Source organism: Garra rufa, chromosome 17, assembly GCF_049309525.1.
Source record: "Garra rufa chromosome 17, GarRuf1.0, whole genome shotgun sequence".
Taxonomy (NCBI): Eukaryota; Metazoa; Chordata; class Actinopteri; order Cypriniformes; family Cyprinidae; genus Garra; species Garra rufa.
The window spans coordinates 28,774,815-28,796,525 of record NC_133377.1 but is presented as its reverse complement, the minus strand read 5'-3'; the positions used below and the strand labels follow the sequence as shown (position 1 = coordinate 28,796,525).

Genomic DNA, 21,711 nt, shown 5'->3' with positions numbered 1-21,711 from the left:
TATTTTTGATCAAATAAATGCAGCCTTATTAGTGGACATACATCACATCTCATATTTTATTTCAAGTTTTTAACACTGTTGTCACCAGCAAGTACAATAAAACAATAAAAAACAATAATATAACAAAACTGTATAGGGACAAAAAAAAATGTTGGATGCAGTGGAAATGACACCACAACTGAGGAAAGCTGATATTATAAGATTATTTGTACTCTTGGCTTAGATAGATATATAAAATGCATTTTAACAGTAAAAAAAAAGTTGAAAACAATTTTGAGAAACAAAATTAACCTGTGGGGCAAAAGTGACTTAAGTTGAAGAAACACCTATGTAAGTCAGGATCTACAAAGTGGGTCATATACTTACTACTTTTCTAGGTTCATATAACTCCATTGTATAGACATGTCGCCCTGCCCCCTGTTCAAACTGGGCAAATCTATCCCCCTCTCTTTTCGATCTGAAGAGGGGGATGAGTGTGTTTTTTGTGGAGGCGGTGAGGGCTGCTCAGCACAAAGCGCTCTGGCAGCACTTCAAACTACAGCCGCTGTTTGGCAAGGCCTCAGTGAAATTCCTTTCCCAACAGAAAAAAAGAGGTGGAGGCAGAAAATGGAGACGTTTATAAAACTTCCAGAGCGCAAGTTAAAATGCTGATGCATTACAGCTCATTTAATGGTTTGTTCATTCAACGTTTGTGTGGATATACATTCGAGCAAACAAAAAATACACAAAGAGCCTTAAAATGATGTGCACTTCCCTTCTATAATGGTAACTCTATAAGGACAAATAATTTAAAAAGCACATCAAACATGAGATTAACGCATCATATCATATCTGCTGCCTGTTTGAGTTAATTAAATCCAACTGACTTGAATCATCCAAGCTCAAGACATCCGTTAAGATAAACACGCTCTCTGATCCAAAGCTCATATGGATCCGATTTAGAAAAAAGGGGGTAGCTAAAGCACCCATATGCGTGCACAAGTGCAGATTTCATCGCCTGCCCTCGTCCCCACACATTCTGATAAGAGAACGGAAATCATCTCCACAGCTCCAAGGCTGATTTACTGATAATGAATCTTCAACTTTGATTTCACACAGATGTAAAGATGTTAAGTGGCCTCCAGAGAAGTGGAAATGAATGGCAGGCAGCAGAGAAGGGAAACTCTGACCCAGTTAAACACATTTAAGTTTATAGGCGTCTTATAACTGCACAGTGAATATAGATTGTACTTAATAGACTACTTTATATGAGCAACATCACACGAGTAGAAGTGAGATATGGCTGTATATCGGCACAGCTGTGATTCAGCCGTAGGTAATCTCACGTCTACGAGTGTGATATTGCATTTACACAACAGTTCAACTGCTTGAGTGTGTAAATACATAAGAAAAACAACGGAGTGTCTTTAAAACCCCTCTTTTGTGGAGAACTACTTTCTTCCGCCATTGATTTTTAAATCAATTTTTAAAAGTTTTTCAGTTTAACAGCTGAACCCAACCTCCATTACTAATTTGAAAAGGTCACTTTACTAGTAATGAAGGAATGTTTAGTTGCTTAATTTAAAGATTATTGTATTACTGTATTAAAAGCAGTGTATTATGTTTAGTAGAGTATTATGAGAGATGGACTGAACAAGTGTGATTATTACCTGCATCTGATACAGCATTCATTCTTCAACTCAATCTCATATTCACAATAAAACATTAGTTTGAATGCCCGCTGAGGAAAGCGTTATCTTTGTCGTAACGTTAATATAGTTTCATCTGTTAAGAGTGATTTCCGATGACAGCGATTTTCAGTGCATTTGTTAGCTGCGTCAAGTCACCTTTATTTATATAGCGCTTTCTACAATACAGATTGTGTCAAAGCAACTGCACAGTATTTAAACAGCACAATAGTGTGTAAGTAACGCATTATTGTAAACAATCAATTTTCATTTAAAGGCAGTTCATCAATGAATTTAGTGATATCATCGTTAGTTCAGTTCAAATAGTATATGATATCGCTGGAAAGTGTCCCCAACTAAGCAAGCCAGAGGCGACAGGGGCAAGGAACCAAAACTCCATAGGTGACAGAAATGGAGAAAAAAACCAGGCTCAGGGGGACCAGTTCTCCTCTGGCCAGACGAAACCAGCAGTTTGTACCAATGTACGATTGTAGAGAACTCATCAGGTTCCTGTGGAGTAGCGCCGATGGCCGTCTAGGTTGGCGAGGTTTTTTAGTGATGATCCGTCTCTGGAGCTCATCTGGTTGACATCCACGGCTATTGAAGTCATCTCCAGGTGGTGATCCATGATCCAAGCTGGGTACGGACTGGATCCGGGGGACTGCAGTGACCATCTGATCTGGATATACAGGCTGGGTCTGGTGGCTACGGTGACCTCGGAATAAGAATGAAACAGACTAATATTAGCGTAGATGCCATTCTTTTTGCGATGCAACAAGTACATCAGGTGTTATGGGAAGTGTTTTCGGTTCCGGTTGACCTAATTAATGCAGCCTAACAATCCTTTATTTTTTTTATTATAATTATAAGAATGTGTTAATGTTTTTATGTGTAAGCCAGGTTAAAGAGATGTGTCTTTAATCTAGATTTAAACTGACAGAGTGTGTCTGCCTCCCGAACAGTGGTAGGTAGATTGTTCCAGAGTTTAGGCGCTAGATAAGAAAATGATCTGCCACCGGCAGTTGATTTTGATATTCTAGGTATTATCAAATTGCCAGAATTTTGAGAACGCAGCGGACGTGAGGGACTATAATGCGATAGGAGCTCGCTCAAGTACTGAGGAGCTAAACCATTGAGGGCTTTATAAGTAATTAGCAAGATTTTAAAATCTATACACTGTTTTATAGGGAGCCAGTGCAGTGTTGACAGAACCGGGCTAATATGCTCATACTTTCTGGTTCTAATCAGAACTCTTGCTGCTGCATTTTGGACCAGCTGGAGTTTATTTATCAAGCGTGCAGAACAACCACCCAATAAAGCATTACAATAATCTATCCTTGAGGTCATGAACACATGAATTAATGTTTCGGCATTTGACATTGACAGCATAGGTCGTAATTTCGAATGGAAAAATGCGGTTTTGCAAATGCTAGAAATGTGGCTTTCAAAGGAGAGATTGCTATTGAATAGCACACCTAGGTTCCTAACTGATGGCGACGAATTTACAGAGCAGCCATCTAGTTTTAGACTGTGTTCTAGGTTATTGCTTGTGGAGGTTTTAGGTCCAATAATTAACACCTCTGTTTTTTCAGAATTTAACAGTAAGAAGTTCTTCGCCATCTATTGCTTAATATCAGCTATGCATTCTGTTAGTTTTTCAAATTGGTATGTTTCGCCGGGCTGTGAAGAAATATAGAGCTGAGTATCATCAGCGTAACAATGAAAGCTAACACCATGTTTCCTGATGATATCTCCCAAGGGTAACATGTAAAGCGTAAAAAGTAATGGTCCCTAGTACTGAGCCTTGAGGTACTCCATACTGCACTTGCGATTTAAATGATACCTCTTCATTTATTGCCACAAACTGATGACGATCAGATACCATGCCAGTGCACTACCATTAATGCCTACATAATATTCAAGTCTATTTAAAAGAATGTTGTGGTCAATAGTATCAAACGCAACACTAAGATCCAGTAGCACTAATAGAGAGATGCAACCACGATCGGTTGACAAGAGCAGGTCATTTGTAACTCTAATAAGAGCAGTCTCAGTACTATGATTTGGTCTAAAACCTGACTGGAAATCTTCACAGATACCATTTTTCTCTAAGAAGGAGCATAATTGTGAGGATACTACCTTTTCTAGTATCTTTGACAGAAAAGGGAGATTCGAAATTGGTCTGTAGTTAATTAATTCATTGGGGTCAAGTTGTGTTTTTTTTAATGAGTGGCTTAATAACAGCCAGTTTGAAGGTTTTGGGGACATATCCTAATGTTAATGACGAATTAATAATATTTATAAGAGGATCTATGACTTCTGGAAGTACCTCCTTTAGTAGATTAGTTGGAATAGGGTCTAACATACATGTTGTGGGTTTAGATGATTTAACAAGTTTATACAATTCTTCCTCTCCTATAATAGAGAATGAGTGGAATTGTTCCTCAGGAGATCTACAGCGCATTATCTGATGCGATACTGTAGCGGGCGGCTGTATGGTTACAATTTTATCTCTAATAGTGTCTATCTTGGAGGTAAAGTACATCATAAATTCATTACTGCTGTGCTGTTGGGAAATGTCTGCACCTGTTGCTGCTATATTTTTCGTTAATTTAACCACGGTATAGAAACAAATACCTAGGGTTATGTTTGTTTTCTTCTAAGAGAGACGAAAAGTAATCTCGATCTTGCAGTTTTTAAAGCTTTTCTTTAAGATAAGTTACATTCATGCCAAGTAGTACGAAAAACCTCTAGTTTTGTTTTCCTCCAGCTGCGTTCCATTTTCAGTCAGGAAGATTACTTACAAAACAGTCTTTTGTAGTGGAAGTGATGGTTCTACCATACTTGTAGCAAGGAGTTGAATTAACAGTTTTAGCTATCTGGAGTATACAAGAGACTAGATAATGATCTGAGATATCACTTTGCTGCAGAATTTTAACGTCATTAACATCAATTCCATGTGACAGTATTAAATCTAGAGTATGATTTCGGCAATGAGTAGGTCCTGACACATGTTGCTTAACCCCAATAGAGTTCAGAATGTCTATAAATGCTGTTCCTAATGCATCTTTTTCATTATCAACATGGATGTAAAAATAAGGGTCTTATCTAGTAAAACGATCAGTCATTTAAAATAAAGTACAAATTTATAAACTTTAACCACAAATGCTCATCTTGCACTAGCTCGAATTCACACATTACAGAATCACGCTGGAAAGGTCACACGACGTAGGCGGAAGTACCAACCCAGTGTTTACAAAACGAACGTGCAAAGACAGTCAAAAATGGTAAAACAATTTCAGACGATTTTGAAGTTGGAAGAGAAAATTTACTTTTTCACCCTACCGTACCTTTTTGAACAAACCACATGTGAACTTTCCAACACGATTATGAAACAGATGTGCATCGCATTTGTTATGAAGTTTATAAATTTAAAGAAAATGACCAATCGTTTCACTAGATAAGACCTTTATTCCTCGGCTGGGATCATGTAGAGCCCTTTGAAGCTGCACTGAATTGCCAATTTGGACCTTCAACCCGTTGATCCCCATTGAAGTCAACTATACAGAGAAAAACTCTGTAATGTTTTCCTCAAACCTTAATTTCTTTTCAAAAGACAGACAAGAACATTTTTGAATAATCCTTTAAAGTAATAACGAAGGTTTCACAAGGGTGAAGAGTGCCAAATAAATGTGAAAACAGTCTTGTACTTAACATTTAATTGGCTTTTATATTTAGGTATCACACAAACACAACTGGAATAAAAGTCTTTTATTGAGTAGCCATGTCATTATGCATGTTCCCAAAAGAAGCCGCACAGGCTGACAAACAATGACGTTGCTTCAATAGAGACTACCTCCAGATAGCATAGAAAAGATTTCTGTCTCTGTGTATACCTCATAAACCCAATCTACCCCCCCACCCCACCCTTGCTGCATCCACACCCTTTTTGGAACAATAGTGACATTGAAAACCACCTCTCCTTGCTCAACTTTAAGCATTTTGTAAGAATGCATATAATTTTTTGTACTCCCAACAACCACCATTTAAACTGATCATATAAAAAGCTACACATTGTTACACTTTCGGTCAGATTACATAGGAACTGAGATTAGTGTTGTACACTAGCACGTGATAAAGATCCAGAAACCAATGAGGCAAGTCCACTACAACTTAACACTATAGAAGACATTTAAAAAAAAAAAAAAGAAAAAAGAAAAAGAAATATGGAATACAAATTAAATGGCAGAAACAAAAAAAAGACCAGGTTTGAAAACCCAACAAGGATCAGTACCATGAAAAGGCTGATTTAAGGAGAAAAAAAAAAAAAAAAGGTTAAAATAGTTCCATCTTAAAAGATCCTTTTCATGTGCACTCGTCAGCATCCGCGTCACAATCCCTCTGTACTTGCATGTTTCCATCCAGGGCAAAAACAAAAAAAGGGGTCGTAGCAATAAAGGAGACTGACATCCACTGTATCCATCTTCCTTTCGTCTGCGACAAGTGTGTTGTGTGTCAGGCACTTTCTGAAACACTAGCCCACCCTCTGGCAAACCTTCCACGACTCTTCAAATCACAATGCAGATTCATTCAACATACAGCTGTGGAGAGACAGAAGTACATTAAAAGTTTGTTTTGAAACTTAAAGCAAAATGCAGTGAACAAGTTTTTAAAACTCATCTTACCTTCAATACATGTAGACCGTGAGTGTTTTAGAGGTCCGTGTCAAACCAGGCCAGCTGATTGGAGTCTGTTGGGGGCAGGCCATCCATCAGGTCCTGAGCGTGTCCCAAGTCGGGCAGTCCCTCTACGGGGTACTCTGCTCCAGGATGGTGGCCTCCTATCTCATGCTCCAGCATGCTATCCATACCCAGACCATCCTGACCGTAGCCAGAGTGGAAAGAACGATAGCTGGGGTCTAAAATGGATATGAGAGGTCCTAAGCAAATGTTTAAATACAGGTTTTCCATTTCAACCATCTAAAAATAATGGTAATTCTCACAATTCTGACTTTTTCTTCAGAATTTTGACTCAATTAAGAGATATAAACACTCAATTCTAAGCTCACAATTACAAGTTATAAAGTATTGGTGTCAAACCTTTTCCTCAGAATCGAATTTAGATCTTGCAGTTCTGACTTTATAACTCGAATTTCGAGTTAAGTCAGAATTGTGAAATATTAACTTTCAATTCTGAGAAGTCCCCCCCCCCCCTCTCAAAATTAAATTATATAACTTGTGATTGAGAGTTTCTTAATACAGAGTTTAAAAAAAGGTTTTCCTGACTCAATTGTGGAGTTCTTCCTCTCGCAATTGACTTAATTCCCAATTACGAGTTGAATTCAGAATTGCAAGTTTGTATCACATAATTCTGAGCAAGTCAGAACAGTAGCAGAAATGGGCTTCAATACTTTTTATAAACGGTATCATTGATTAAACTAAGTTTATACATTAATGAATACATCAAAACATTTAAATATAATTTTTTTAATACAATATATTTAAATAAATATTTAAAAATAAAATATATTAAATGGTTTAATTTAAAAAAAAAACTTAAATGCTTGTATGAAAAATACAAGTCTTACCATCTGCTCTGTATCCAAGAGGCTCTCCCTGAGCACCAATATCAAGGCCTAGGTCACCAGTCTGAGACAAAAACACTTTTAGTTTATAAAAGTGAAATTATAAAATCATTAATGGTCATCTGAGAGCAGGCAAATGTTTGTACCTCATTCCAGGCCATGGGCTCTGTTCTGAAAAGAGAGCTGGTAAGTTCCACAGAAAGACGTTTCTTGTAGTCCTGAGGCTTATCCTCAGACATGCGGAAGAGCACTGCTGCAGCGTATGTGGCTATATAGAGATAAGCACACAAGAGAGAATCAAGATTAATGGAAACCTTGTGTTAGACCACTTCTACTCTTTAGCTGCTAATATAATCCAAAGAAAGATTCGCCTATTGACATTAAGAGAATATTTATTTGTTATAAAGCTGCATGGTACGCGTCAACAGGGTGCAGTCACTTACCCACTCCCTCGTTTCTGGAATGCAGCAGCTCTGTAAGAGGAGCTGTGGCTCCTTCAGCCTCAATGGCCTCTGCTGCCTCCTTATCCTGAGCCAGCTCGCACAACACTCCTGCCGCTACCCGCTGGATGTTCTCAATGGGAGAATACAGCAGCTACAGAGCAAGAGACACACTTTAAGAAACTCGAAAACCACAGCGTTTACTAAATTAATAGATGTAGCCATCTTGCATGTAGAATGTACAAAGCAAGTCATACTTGTACGAATAAGGGGATGGTGTTAAGCCCCCTGATGACGATTCTGTTGTGTACATCTCTGGCCAGGATGTGAAGTGCTCCAGTGCAGCCTTCCACAATCTCCTCCATGCGAACTCCCTCCTGAATATTACAATTAGTATCAAACCTTTAGCTTTCCACAAGTACAAATGTCTTCCCGCTACAAAAAACAAAACAAAAACAAACTCAACTCACCACAAACTGTTGCTGTGTGCCACCCATTGAAGTGCGCCTCTGGGTGTCCTGGTGTGCCCTCACCAGCAATTGGACCAATCGGGGAATTGCACCCTGTTCGCGAAGCGGTGCGTGATTGGCTGGGCATAGCGCCAAATTACGGATCAGACCGACTGTAGCCTAGAAGGATGTGTAAAGACTCATTAGAATGTGCAAGATCATACAGCGCTGTTGCGCTACGAGCATCCAGAGTTCGAATCCCAACTTGAGGACTTTTTCCCGATCCCACCCCCATCTCTTCCACTTTGCTTCCTGTCAATTCTCATTTGTTCCCATTATAGTAAAAGGCAAAAAAATTAACATTAAACCGGCAACTATCTGGCAACGTACCTTAATTAACGGCCAGTGGGATGGTGGATGCAACAGTTTGACCACTACAGGCAGGCCGTAGTGAAGACGCACTGCATTCTGGGCCATCTCAGCATCTTGGTGTCTGGATGTTAGATGGCGTAGTGCACAAACAGCAGGCTCAGTGATGTCCTCTCTGTCGCCAGCTCTAAGCACAGTACGAACCAGGGCCTCGATTCCACCTACTTGGCAAACCATCATCTTGTTCTTGTAATTGTTACAAGTGAGGTTGGATAGTATGCCGGCAGCACAGGTGACCACATTGATGTCATCTGAAGCAAGAAGCTGAACCAGAGTGCCGAGAAGTCCTTCCATCCCTTCCTGTAAGGGATAATGTTAGATTAAATGTGTGTTCACACACCATGTTTGGTTCAATTAATACTAACTGTGGTGCAATTGCTCTGTTAGTGTGGTTCGAGAAAGTGTAAACGCTGCCATTCAAACTCTGGTGCGCACCAAATAAACGGACCGGGACCACAAAAAAAAAAAGAAGGGTCTCGGTCCGCTTCAAAAACTCTGCCGCGGTTTGTTAGAAATCTGAATGTGACACGGACCAAATACTTCTAAACGTAAAAGTAATGACAAGATGTGATGCCATGCACATTTTCCTTTAGTTTGGAGTGTTCTGTGAGTTCAGTCACAAAATATATGTCACTCAACCCAACCAATCAGGTTGTGAACACATCACTATGCCTTTAGGTTCGGTATCTTTAGGTTAGCTTTCAAAAATGCCAGTGTGAACGCTAAGCGGACCAGTACCAAGTGAACCAAACGAACCAAACTACAAGTGTGACAAATAGATTTTTTTTTTTTACATTTCCATGACATTAAACCAAATTGTTGATGGTTTGCTTGAACTAACCTGCTTGGTGGCAGCATCTGACAAGTTTCGGAGAGTCCACAAACAGTTTTGAACCAGACGCTGGCTGGGGTCTGTCAAGTGAAGGCCAAGGGCCTGCATACCACCTCAAATGCAAATAGAAGCACAAGATGAAACACTGACAATATACATGAACAATTAATGCCTACTTAATACTGCCACAAGCAGGCATGTACATACCAGCCTCAACGATAGCAGGTTTGTTGCTGGAGCAGACAGACAACACCTTGAGCACACGACTTGTGGTCCAGAGCAGTTTCTCATACGTGTATGTTCTCATGATGTTGACCAGAGCCTGAGGTCCTCCACTGGCCAGGATGATCAACTGTGGCAAGAGTTGAGACATTAACATGAGCACATCCAACATATTTTTCATCCAATTAGCAAAACCAATCAAGTATGTACCTTGCTCTCCTGGTTGCCGTATGCCAGGATCTGTAAGCAGTCTGTGGTGATGGCAAGGAATTTGACATTGGTTTTGTTGAGCAGGGCCACCATCTTCTGAAGTCCTCCAGCTAGACGCACAGCCATTTTAGCACCTTCTTGATGGAGCAGGAGGTTGTGAAGAGTGGTGATGGCGTAGAACAGCACACTGTCAACAGGGGACCTGGTAACACAATCATGTCCATTTAGTAGAGAACTAGTACAAGCAGTACATCAAAATGAAACAAACTTCAGCTTCACGTTTCTGCTTTGCTGCTCTTACCCCAGCATCTTGACTAGGGCTGGGATTCCTCCTGACTTAAAGATGGCGAGTAGGCCTTCTCTGTGATGGGACAGGTTGTGTAAGGTGCCGGCAGTACAACGAGCCGTCTCTACATCATTGGTGTTCTGCATGGTCCTCACGATGGCCGACACCATCTGGGGAGAGCGCATGATGGCGTGGCGAGAGGCCTCTTTCTTGGAGAGCTGGTGCACCATCACTGCGGCTTTGTTCACCACCACCTGGACAGGAAGAGTGAATGATTATGGGAGGAAGCGAGATGAAGCCGATTTGAAATGGCTGACTACTTGTCATTTAGCAGTGCAACTGCAAAGGCTGATCAACCAAGGAAATCTGGAGCGAAGTGACTAATTTGCTTGCAGGATGCAGAAATTTTTCAAGGGTCACTTCAAACAAGCGACTCTTTCTACCAATCTCAGATCTGCCAACAGGAAACTGCTACCTTATGCAAACAACATCCAAAAGCAAAACTTCAAATTGTAGGGCTAAAAATAATCTTAAAGGCAGCTCTTTTCGCTATTAGATCTTCCATTTTTAGCTTCAGCTGGAAATAAATGTTCCCTGAAGCAGGAATACACGTCTTGTCCTAAGAAATTGCAATTTTGATGGTTTAACATCAATAACATTGGGACGTTTCTAACCTGGTCCTCGTCGTTGAGAAGTTTGGTGAGCTCAGGGATGGCTCTTGTGGCCAGTTCAGCATCATCCTGGTAGTTAATGAGATTGACAACGGCATGTTTGAGCATTTGGGAAGGTTCGGCCAGCCGCTGCACGTTGGTGGGGTGGGCCGTGTCAAACTGGGTAGAAGTGATCTGCATGCCTTCATCGAGAGTCTCAGGAAACATGGCAGCACGGACACGCTGTGCACGGGTCATGGCATACTGTCCGTCCAGGTCTAAGGGAAGAAGTTTGCGATTAGCCAGACAGGAAGCAGATAGGATCATTATGAGTTGGACGCAAATACAGCTACATACCTGCCACCTGCTCAGGTGTGAAAGGTTGGTTGAAGCCCTGTTCCCACTCATAGAGCACCTGGTTGTCCAGATCCTCCTCCTCAGGGTTGCCTTTGCCTGATAGAGATGGCGCTGTGGTGGTGGCCCCAGAGTGAATACCTGAATCCAGGTAGGACTGCTGCTGCCAGTGACTCACAGCAGCTTTACGATCTTGCTCCATGGCCATATCAAGCTCCATAAGGTCAGCTACAGGACATAAGACATCAATATTCAATGCAATGTTCTTTCCAAAAGAAAGTTTTGGATCTACTCTAGTCTTATAATCAAGCTATATTCCTACACCTCACTGAATCTGCAGTTAAGCAGAAGATATTGCATATTTCAAAACCTGCAGCTGCGATGACCTCTATAAAAGCATTGCCACTAAGGTTTTATCTTGGCTATTTTTCATTTTTATTGCCATATCAGCAAGGCTATATTCATAAAGTCTTACATTAAAGTTAGATCTTTTTAGTTTCAATATCAGTAAAAACTAGGGATGTAACAGTATTATCAATATCGTGGTATCACGATAGCAAACCTTTCGAAATTATCATGGTCACATGACAATATGAAACAAAAGGCCTTCAGGGCAAAAAGCGTTTTTAAAATCCATTTTAAAGTTGTGTTTGGGAACATTATGCTATGGCACAGTATCAAATGAATTAAAACCAAATGCACAATACGGCTTAATCCGTTTCTCAAGTTGGTTTTCGCTGCGCGTTTCAAAGCAAAGTGCACCCTTCGTTTACGCGAACAGTTTGTGATCCAGTGTTTTCCGCGCCTCAGAACGGCTCAGTTCACAGTAAATGCCGTAAACCAGTTTATTGCATGTGCTGTAAGTTTAACGCTCGTTTCCGAACAACAGACACCAGTTATGCTTTATTTTTGCAGCAGATGATTACAGCATTTCACTAGATTTGTAGTGAGACGTGTTTTAAGCTTTTCACTGAAACTTTTTTCCATCAAAATAAAAGCTCTACTGCCGTTTCAGTCAAAATAAAAGCTCTACTGCCGTTTCAGTCAAAATAAAAGCTTAAGTGCTGTATGAATTGCTGACAAGTTAAAAGTAGAACGTATACCTATGAAGTATTCGTTTTCATTTATTTTACAGTGTAGTTGTTTTACAACATAAATATACAATTGTTATTATATTATAATTTGTCTGGCCTCCTAAAACACCAGTGAGAACGTAATTTAGACAGACAGTATGCCACATAACAGAGGGTTGAGTCCCCTTTAAAGTTCAGGTACAAGTCAATTCAATTATTCTCTTAAGAGAATAGATGGGAGCTCTTAATCTTGAATTCTCAAAGTGAATTAGACAGAATTTAACCATAAAAATTAAGTATTTGTCTTTTTTAAAGAAACATTGTATCGTGGACTTCATATCGTGATATCGTATCATGAGATTGATTGTTACATCTCTACTAAAAACCCATCTGAAATTTTAATTGAATGCCAAATTTATAATTAGTCAAAACATGTTGTGTGGCTTTTCATGCTGGGAGATTTAATACAAATAGTATTTAATATTACTAAGTTAAATAAGCATTTACTTTGGTTTTGATATATTTGGTTTCTGAGGGTTAACCGAAATCATTCAGTAAATAAACCTGTTCTTTATCAGCTCATCTGTGTTTGTGTCTGCGTCAAGGAGAACAGTCATTGGACAAACATGCTGATAAACTGACAGGTTAACTTGGAAAAATACTCACACTGGGTAGCCATCGTTGCGTCAATCCCTCAGCCCGAGCGACTTCCAAACCTGTAGAAAAAAAAATAATAATCAGGACAAAAATAAAACTACATAACTGAACCAGTTAAGCATAGGAAGGTCAAGAAAGAGCTCCATTTAACAAATTAGCAGCAACATTTGGCTATTCCCCCTCAGACACCAGCTGTTTTACAAGCGAGAAAGAGGCTTTAATCTGCATTACAGACCCTAAAGGTAGGGTTAAGTGTGGGAAACTCCCCTCATTTAGTCTGTAGGGTGTCACGCGAGAAGTCGAGAGAGGGAGTCAGGACGGTGAGTCATCTTGGCAATGCCAGTAAAAACATGCTGAGGGGGTTAGTCAGCTTCATTCATCCAAAGCTGATGAGAACAATACAGCATCAGGCACCACAAATTATGCTATTATAAACAGCCCGAGGACACGAAATCAACACTTAAGTTGCTTATTAGGACCTTAACTTAATAAAATCAGATTTACCCGTTTCACTATTAAATCAGCAAATTTGACTGCAGGTTGCAGACCATTACTCTGGGATAATGGGATAGACCCAAATTCAAATTTTGCAATAAAATTTGTATCCAAATTGTCAGTTTCAGGTTATAAACAGGTGACTCGAGCTGAAAACTTCCACCTGATTATATATTCAGAGGGTGGGGGGTTTAGATCACTACAGAAATAGATAATGTACTAAAAAAAAAAAAAGAAAGAACATACCCGTACATGTAGGGTCACACACAAAGAAAATGATTCAAAGTAGACACTAAACCACCAACTAGACTTTTTACAATCAAGCAAAAACTAGACATTTTAGGGGTATTTACACAAACATTCTTGTTTAAAAGCAACTGGGTGGAGTGCAACAGAATGGAACAGAACGCAGGGACCTCAAGACAGATTTCTAAAAGCTGGACTATTTTTAACCTGACACACCGTTGAAAAATGCAACCTTTAAGTTGTAAGATGCTTACATGTAAAATGACTGTGACTTGTCAAAGAGTTTTTTTTACGTGACAGAATGCTGACAGCATTGTTCTGTGCTTTAACTTATTTAAAGAATGGTACATTAAAGTATTACAATTTTAACAAATCTTATTTTAAAACGTGATTTCTTCCTGTGATGGCAAATCTAAAGACTGGAGTAAAGGCTGCTGAAAATTAAGTATTATTGTGGAAACTGATTTGTTTCGAATACAAAGCTAGTTCATGTGAAACAAGTCTCTTGTAACAAATGTCTTAACCGTGACGTCAACTTGCTCAAATGTTAATTTCTTAATTCATAGTGACCCCAAACCTTTGAATGGTAGTGTATAAAGCATTTACAAACAGTATGCATTTGCTAGAGAACATGTAAGTGTCTTAAGTTAAATCACAGTGCTATAATGACCTCTCTAAACCTCAGATGCCTGAAATTCTCCAGAGTCTCGCGCAGAGCCTCAGGCTAGTGATGCCAGTTCATGGGGTAGAGGACACATTTAGAAGCGTGAAAAGATGCCACAACGAAACGAAAGCTGCCAAGCATTTAGAACGTAAAATAAGTTTCCCTCACGCTGGCCCCAAACCAGAGCAGTCGATTTTTATTTCCATAGGAAACTGCTCATGTCTGCTTCAGGGCCAGTCTTCCTTCCTGCATGGGCCTTCAAGCGCGCCAAGCAGCAATTAAATCAATGAAATGAGTCTAACATCCCTCCTCGGCTCAAAGAAACTAATAAAAGCCGTCCAAATGAACACATCTTTCAGTATAAATCAGCATCAGATTAAACTCTTCTGTAGAAAAAGGGTTAATTGATAGCCTCACTGACTATCGGGACATTTTCGGAGAATAAACATCTAGAAAGCGGACAAGCCTTGGAAACGGAAACGTTGACAAAATCTGGCTTCCTGCTGCAGCGGAGAACATCAGTGCACACATCCTGCGAGCCTCAAAAGACCCGATATGAGTCACGATATCGGGGTTAAATGTAAAGTACATACTGCGACAACATGGGAAGAAACCGAAAGGCTCATTTCCAACCAAACTACAAGTTCAGCAACATCAATCAATGTGGTTAACCAGACCGCAAACAAACATCCTAAGCATTAATTTGATGCCGTGGAAGAGAATCACATGGCAAAGTAGATCAATGCAAGTTTACAACTACGAAGAGTTCATAATACATTTGCAACTAAAACCTAGTGCTTGACCAATATGAATTTTTGGATATGTAGATATCCTTCAACCTTTGCGATATTTTAATAAAAATATTTTAAATCAATTATCCAACTACTCGATTAATCATCAGAATCAATCGATTACTAAAATAATCGTTAGAACTCAAGTAATGATTATTACTTGAGTCCCTTCGCAGACGCTTTGGAAACATGTTTACGCCAGGCACGCCACGGCACAAGCATTGACTAGAGTGGCCACATCGGAGTAGGGCTGCAACAACTAATCGATAAAATCGATTATTATCGATAATGAAATTCGTTGACGATTCTCATTATCGATTAATCGGGTCCGCCCCACAGTGCACGTACAAATTCAGAGGATTACGTCAAATTACAGCACTGAATGACGCATTTCTATAGACAAAATGCATCTAAAAATAGTGGAGGAAACAGACCGAGATGCTGCAGGAGAGTTACAAGATCCAAGCTGCACAAAACATGAGAATTCCTTATTTTAAACTTGAAGCTAATAGCGTAATGGCTTGCCCTGTGAGGCGCTTTGAGATCCGTTTGCATCCTCAGCATGAAAACTTTTAGTTTACAGTCATATCATTATCTGTAAATATCACAAATTCACACGAGCATTTCCATTTATGCATAAAAGTCCATTCTGGCAGTCTGTGTTAAGTTTAAATCTTTACTGAATGAGTGTGTCAGACAGGAACACAGAACGGGAGACAATTAATACTCAGCGCAAAAAACATTTGTGCTGAAACATCTGTCGTTGAATGTTAAATTTAGATTTAAATACAACATGTAGTGCACGTATTTAGGGAGGGTAGGAACTGTATGGCTGTGACCATGGCAGATTTTTACCACCGCCGGTGGTGCGGTGTTTTATATATAAATAAATGAGGCTCAAACGTTATTCACAAATGTGCGTGTTTATTTTAGCAATTCCGTCGGTGAACAAGCAGCCTACAAAACGCTAAAATAAATCAACGAAATAATACATTTAAATAAGTAGCCTAAATAAGTGTTAAATAGGCTATTAAACAAACATTCGTTGCAAAAATTCCTAACAACCTCGACAGCTCATCAGAATTACTGGCCGAGTTCTCTTTCCCATTGCACAGCTGCCGTTTTTAATAGCAAAGTAATTACATTTATTTTCGTTTCTTTAGTTTATAAAGTTCATTTAGAAATATTTGGACCACGTTTTGTTTGTGAAATTAAAGTTTTCGGGTTTTAAGTAAGGCCCGCAAGCGGCCAGCGGCAGACAGATCAATTTAGCCTTCAAGTCATCACGATTTAAATTAAAATCCTTAGATATAAAAAAAAAAAAAAAAAAAAAAAAAAAAAAAAAAAGCATATCACAATATTAGTTTAATCGTTTAACCTAGATAAATGTGTACTAATAGGCGCAGATCCAATCGTTTATGCGGAGAGTGAAAGCTTTGCAGGACATGGTGCCGCCAGCGCTATGCGAAACTTAATTTTTGCTCACAAGAGTAATACATTTACTTTAAATTACTACTTCACTACTATAAAACGAAATAATTCAAATCGAAAACAAAACTCTTTCATTAGCTATAGGCCTAATCCATAAAGATGCATTTAGGCTTTAAAAGCGCGTCCAGTGAGCAGAAGGCGAATTAGGAACGTCAACTTCATCTTTGCGACACTGACTCAGAAAATACTAGTTTATTAATAAATAATTTGAATATCTCCTTTTCCCCCCGGCACATTCATGGTAATTGCTTTAGCTGGGGCTTTGCGGCCAGTTTAAGCTTACTGCCTGCATTTGAAGGCGGAACTCTGCTGAAGGCACTTGTGCTCGCTGCTGCTGCTGTTGGCGGGACACTTACCACCGCCACGGCAGAATAAATAGCAGAAACACTATTTTATGCTTGTTGGTGTGTTTTTCTTCAGATATTTGTCTTTTCTCTTTATTACGACAGGTGAACTGTTGTAAATTGTTATCCACTGTGTTTTAATAGCAGTCAGAATGTGGAATAGTGTGATTTTGAAAAAAAAATTTGATTTAAGCCAACTAATCGATTATCAAAATAATCGTTAGTTGCAGCCCTACATCTGAGCCGTAATGCACCACAAGTGTGCACAAGTAAATAAAGGTTTATCCAAGCATTAAAAGGCAAGAACTGTTTTCATTACAGTTAAGCAAAATATTCCTTTTTCGAATTGCCTTAAACCATCTCATGCGAGCCTAAAACTATATGGGAGCTTTACATGTTTTCATTGGGTGCACTTTCATTTCACAATTTCAATTTGCTCAATTGGAAGAAAAGGTACTACTAATTTACTGAGGTAATGAATAAACCTGTAAAGCGAATTGAACTACAGTTGTCCCACGGTCATGGGTGCAGAGACTGTGTGAATCAGAACATGGCTCAAGTCACATGCACTCCAGAGCTCTTGTGCTAAATTGCAACCCTCTGCAAGTAGGTTAAGTGCCGGTTCTCAGCTGGATGAGCATCCAGGCTGTCTGAGAACATATGGCTGAGTGAGAAGAGCTTTTAATGATGAAGCTGCAGAATCAGTGTCACCCTTCGCACTCACCAAAAACCACCTTGGTACAGCATTCTAAAGCAGTACTGTAGCAGAATATTCAACACGACCTCCAAAATATAACATCAAGAGCTGCTTTCACATACAGGTATTTACAGGAAACCTTGCTTATGATAACATCCTGCAGTCAGCGCTGGACATTCCTTTCCTGTGTGTGTGTGTGTGTGTGTGTGTCTGCATGACACAAGATACAGCACTTCAAAATACAGGCCTGTACTGAAAGACCCCGCTAGCGGGAAACACATCGCTGTGAAGCTGTGCCAATGTTAATAAATTAGGCTTTTTAAGGGTGCATGTGAAGGCAGAGGGCCTGATTTGAGAGCAAACACAGGCAGCTGTGGTAGTTTATGCAAAACGCATGTGTAACCCTCCACAGTGGTGAGACTGACCTGGAATTAATTTACCAGACAATAAACACTGAAGGGAGTCAGACACGAACTTGCAGGGTTTTCCTTTGCGGCACCAGTCAGCATTCCATGCAGGCGCACGGGAGGCGGACGTGCAGACGAATCACTGTGTGATTATGGGATGGATTTGGAAACTGAACCTTCAAAGTAAAGGAAGGCCGCCTGATTAGCTCTCTTAATGGACTCGTTTAAGGTTTATTCACTGTATCCTGTTAACACAAGCCCAAATGTTGCTGCACAGGGCTGGTGCAAGCAAAGCGGTTTGCGAGAACCATTTTTAACATTTAAACACCATGTTGATTCAAAACCTTAGTATTTGATGACAGAATAACAGATTTTAAGATGAACTGGCACCAAAAAATAATTGTTTTGTGCACACAAAAAGTATTCCTATAGCATTATAAAATTATGGTTGAACCATAAATGTCATATGGGTTGTTTTACCAATGTCATTACGTTTCTGGGACTATGAACATTTTAGTTGCATTGCAGTCTATGCAGGGTCAGAAAGCTCTTGAATTTCATCAAAACAAACATCTTAATTTGTGTTCCACTGATGAACGAAGGCCCTAAGGGTTTGGAACAACATGAGGGTGAGTAATTAATGACAATGTTCATTTTTCAGTGAACATATACATCACACACACACACTTGTATCAAAGTCACACACGAATGAACCATCCTAAGGATGAGGGACAAGATTTGTCTACTCTTCAAACAATCTTTTGTTTGAAAGAATTTGATATAATTTATCAAAAGTAAACATGTCTAACGTTAGCTGTTAGAGAAGCAGTATCTTCTGGTTGCTGAAAGCATTTAGAGTAAACAAGCCAAATTATGTTCCAAAGTTGATCATTTTCTTCCATAAACAGGCATTTCTGTGTATTATGGGAAACCGATGTTGTTTTTAAACAGACTGCTGCGGGTATTTCCCGCACAGGTACGAAACCCGTGATACGCTCGCCGCTAAAAACGCGACCGCACACACGTAATCGCGGAAAAAAGTTTCGACCTCTTCAATTTCCACAGCGCAGCACGCTGCAGTCGGGCTTTAGCTCCGCCCACACTTCCTCCAGCGGAGACGCGCACGGTGGCTGATCTGAGGTCAGCTCTGCCGTGGCTCTCAAGGTGGGTTCGTCTAACTAAAGTGTTTGAAACAGCTGTTCCAGGCTCTGGGAGCAAAGAAACCCGAGCCCCTCCTGAAAGCACGCAGGAATTCGGCCATCGGGGCCTTTGTTTCGAGGAAGAGTAATGAACCCTGAAATGTTTCGACTTTAAAAACCTGCCTATCGGATGACAGAAAAATGTGAACAACTATAAGATCACGCAAAATCTGAGACGACAAAACGAAAAATTATTCGCGTAGCCAAAGCTCGCTTTTCCCTGACAAATCCAAATGGACTTGACAACCCATCCAGAAACACTTATTAAAAAAAACAATTTTAAAGATCATAACGTTAACTAATTTCAACACGGTCTAATAGTCTTTGAGGAAATCTCGGATTGACTAACGAACTTCACATTACACTCGTTTGTCAAGTTGACTAACCTAACGTTACTTGTAAATAAAGTTATGCAACAGAGCAAAAATATCTAAAACAAATAAAGAGAAACAGATTTTCCTCCATTCTTAATAATTGATGAAACTATTGCATTTCTTTCTGACACACTTTTACCCGACTGACTTGGCAGTTTTACAGACTACAACATAATCACAATCATAATCGATCGTCTCAGTTTTCACTATTATTTGTAAATGACAAAACACAAATAAAACTTCCCCGGTATGTCTGACGACATAAACTGTTGAAGCAGAAGAAACTAAATCACTATGTGGTCAAAAAAAAAAAAAAAAAAAAAAAAAAAAAAAAAAAAAAAAAAAAAGTAGCATATTAGTGTGAACACCATCATGGTGAAATTATGTGTGTTTATCAATATTCTAGTTTATCGATTGAGATCTGCTGGTTTGCTGTTAACGTTAGCTCGCTGCTCAAACCATAGAACTGAATGAAAGCTAACGTTAGCTACGATTAGCCAGTGTTTGCGGAGCTACCGTAAACAAACAAAACAGTCAATGTGCATAGTACATAAACCTGCAAGTTAGAGGAAAACGAGTAGAAAATAAAATGCAAAAACCCATACGAAACGTTTTTAAAATGCTGTTTGCGGAAGGTAGATCCAGCCTCAGGTCTAGCATGGAAAACCCTGGGAAGATCCTCCCGATGCTCCCATCTCCAAACTACTAGGAGTTAAATCATTCCGCGTTTAAAACGCTTACCTGAAATTAAAAACGACGAATCCCTTTGTTTGGCCAGCGAAGCCTGACCAATGCGTCGGTATCCTAATAGGAATGAAACAGCCGAGCCAGCCGGTGAGATTCCCGGACGGGTAGCTGTTCTCCTGCGTTAGCGGTGCGGCAAACCTTCCGCGCTGATGTGAATCTAGACGTTAAAATGGCGTCGCTGAGACGCAGCTCTTATACGAGGAATGCAGTTCGTGTATCCCACCGCATCTGAAAAACTAGGGCGCAGCAGCGGCTCACTCTGGTATGACGCTAAGCGTTTGTACTGTATGTATAAAGTGACAAGAGGTGACCAACAAATACTTTATTATATTCCGAGTACCTCGTCTGAGGTCTGGATGTTTTTTTTAAGCCGACACCGGGAATATGGTATGCGCGGAGTAATATACCAGCTACAGGAAGGGCGAGGTGCGTCCATTAGGTTGGAATGTGGGTGTTTTGAATGGGATGTCGGGAGCAGCTATACAAAGGTAACATTTGTATTAGGGATACAGGGAACGCTGCTCATGCTGCAGGATGGTTAATTTAAGTCACACTGTTTTTCCTCGTTTTCGTCTTGTAATTTATATACTGCTTTATCTTTCATAATTTGTTAAATCATTAGGAGCAAACGGAAACTGAACACTATAGTTTTGCTCATGCAGTAGACCTAAAGATGTGTATGTTTTGTGGTTTAAACGTCTTTTTGTATTTACCATTTAATTTAACTGGAATAGTAAGTTAGTTTTGAAAATAACAATATTCTTTTTACTTAAATACATTTGTGACCCTGGACCACAAAACCAGTCATAAGGGTCATTTTTTTTAAATTAATATTTATACAACACCTGAAAGCTAAATAAATAAGCTTTCCATTAATGTGTGGTTTGTTAGGATAGGACAATATTTGGTCAGAGATACAACTATTTGAAAATCTGGAATCTGAGGAAGCAAAAAAAAAAAAAATTACTAATCAAAAATTAATTAGTTGGCTAATTTATAAAATAGCTTGATGGGACACAATCCTTACATAATATCCTAATGATTTTTGGCATAAAAGAAAAATCAACAATTTGCTATTGCTACAAATATACCCGGTACTTATGACTGGGTCACATTTAGCTGTTTGCTTTTAAACTTTTTTGTCCCTTTTGTGATTTTACTTAAAATACTTTTTTTTTCTTTACTTAAAATAATGTAATTTACTGTTTAATGTGGTTTAAAAACAGTACAACATGAATGTAGAATTAAAAAAGAAAGCACAAATGCTGTAAATATTTTGTATTTTTTATTATTTTAACAATAAAAAATAAACAAAGTTCACATATCATGTTCAAAAATTGGCAGATTAAAATATGATGTCAGATGATTATACAATAAGAAACACACATACAGCATAGACTCCA

General features: G+C 39.3%; 1 protein-coding gene across 1 annotated transcript; it reads right to left on the bottom strand.

Annotated features, from left to right (window-relative positions):
* Window positions 1-5,423: 5,423 nt before the first annotated feature.
* LOC141289523 (catenin beta-1-like) lies at window positions 5,424-20,459 on the bottom strand. The gene is made up of 16 exons (XM_073821636.1): window positions 20,303-20,459; window positions 12,863-12,912; window positions 11,127-11,351; window positions 10,794-11,047; window positions 10,135-10,373; window positions 9,834-10,035; window positions 9,609-9,753; window positions 9,411-9,514; window positions 8,531-8,869; window positions 8,162-8,320; window positions 7,949-8,068; window positions 7,695-7,845; window positions 7,398-7,519; window positions 7,255-7,315; window positions 6,353-6,585; window positions 5,424-6,268 (listed from the first exon to the last, which is right to left on the bottom strand). Exons 2-15 carry the CDS (start codon window positions 12,873-12,875, stop codon window positions 6,380-6,382), a joined length of 2,340 nt encoding a protein of 779 aa, XP_073677737.1. The 5' UTR covers window positions 12,876-12,912; window positions 20,303-20,459; the 3' UTR covers window positions 5,424-6,268; window positions 6,353-6,379.
* Between the last annotated feature and the right edge of the window lie 1,252 nt (window positions 20,460-21,711).

What these genes read in the sequence shown, in the direction of transcription:
- LOC141289523 (XM_073821636.1), bottom strand. An exon ending in GCCCTAGTCAAGATGCTGGG is followed by an intron (nt 10,036 to 10,134) that starts GTAAGAGCAGCA and finishes TTGTGTTACCAG; the next exon opens with GTCCCCTGTTGACAGTGTGC. An exon ending in ACCTGCTATCGTTGAGGCTG is followed by an intron (nt 9,515 to 9,608) that starts GTATGTACATGC and finishes TTTGCATTTGAG; the next exon opens with GTGGTATGCAGGCCCTTGGC.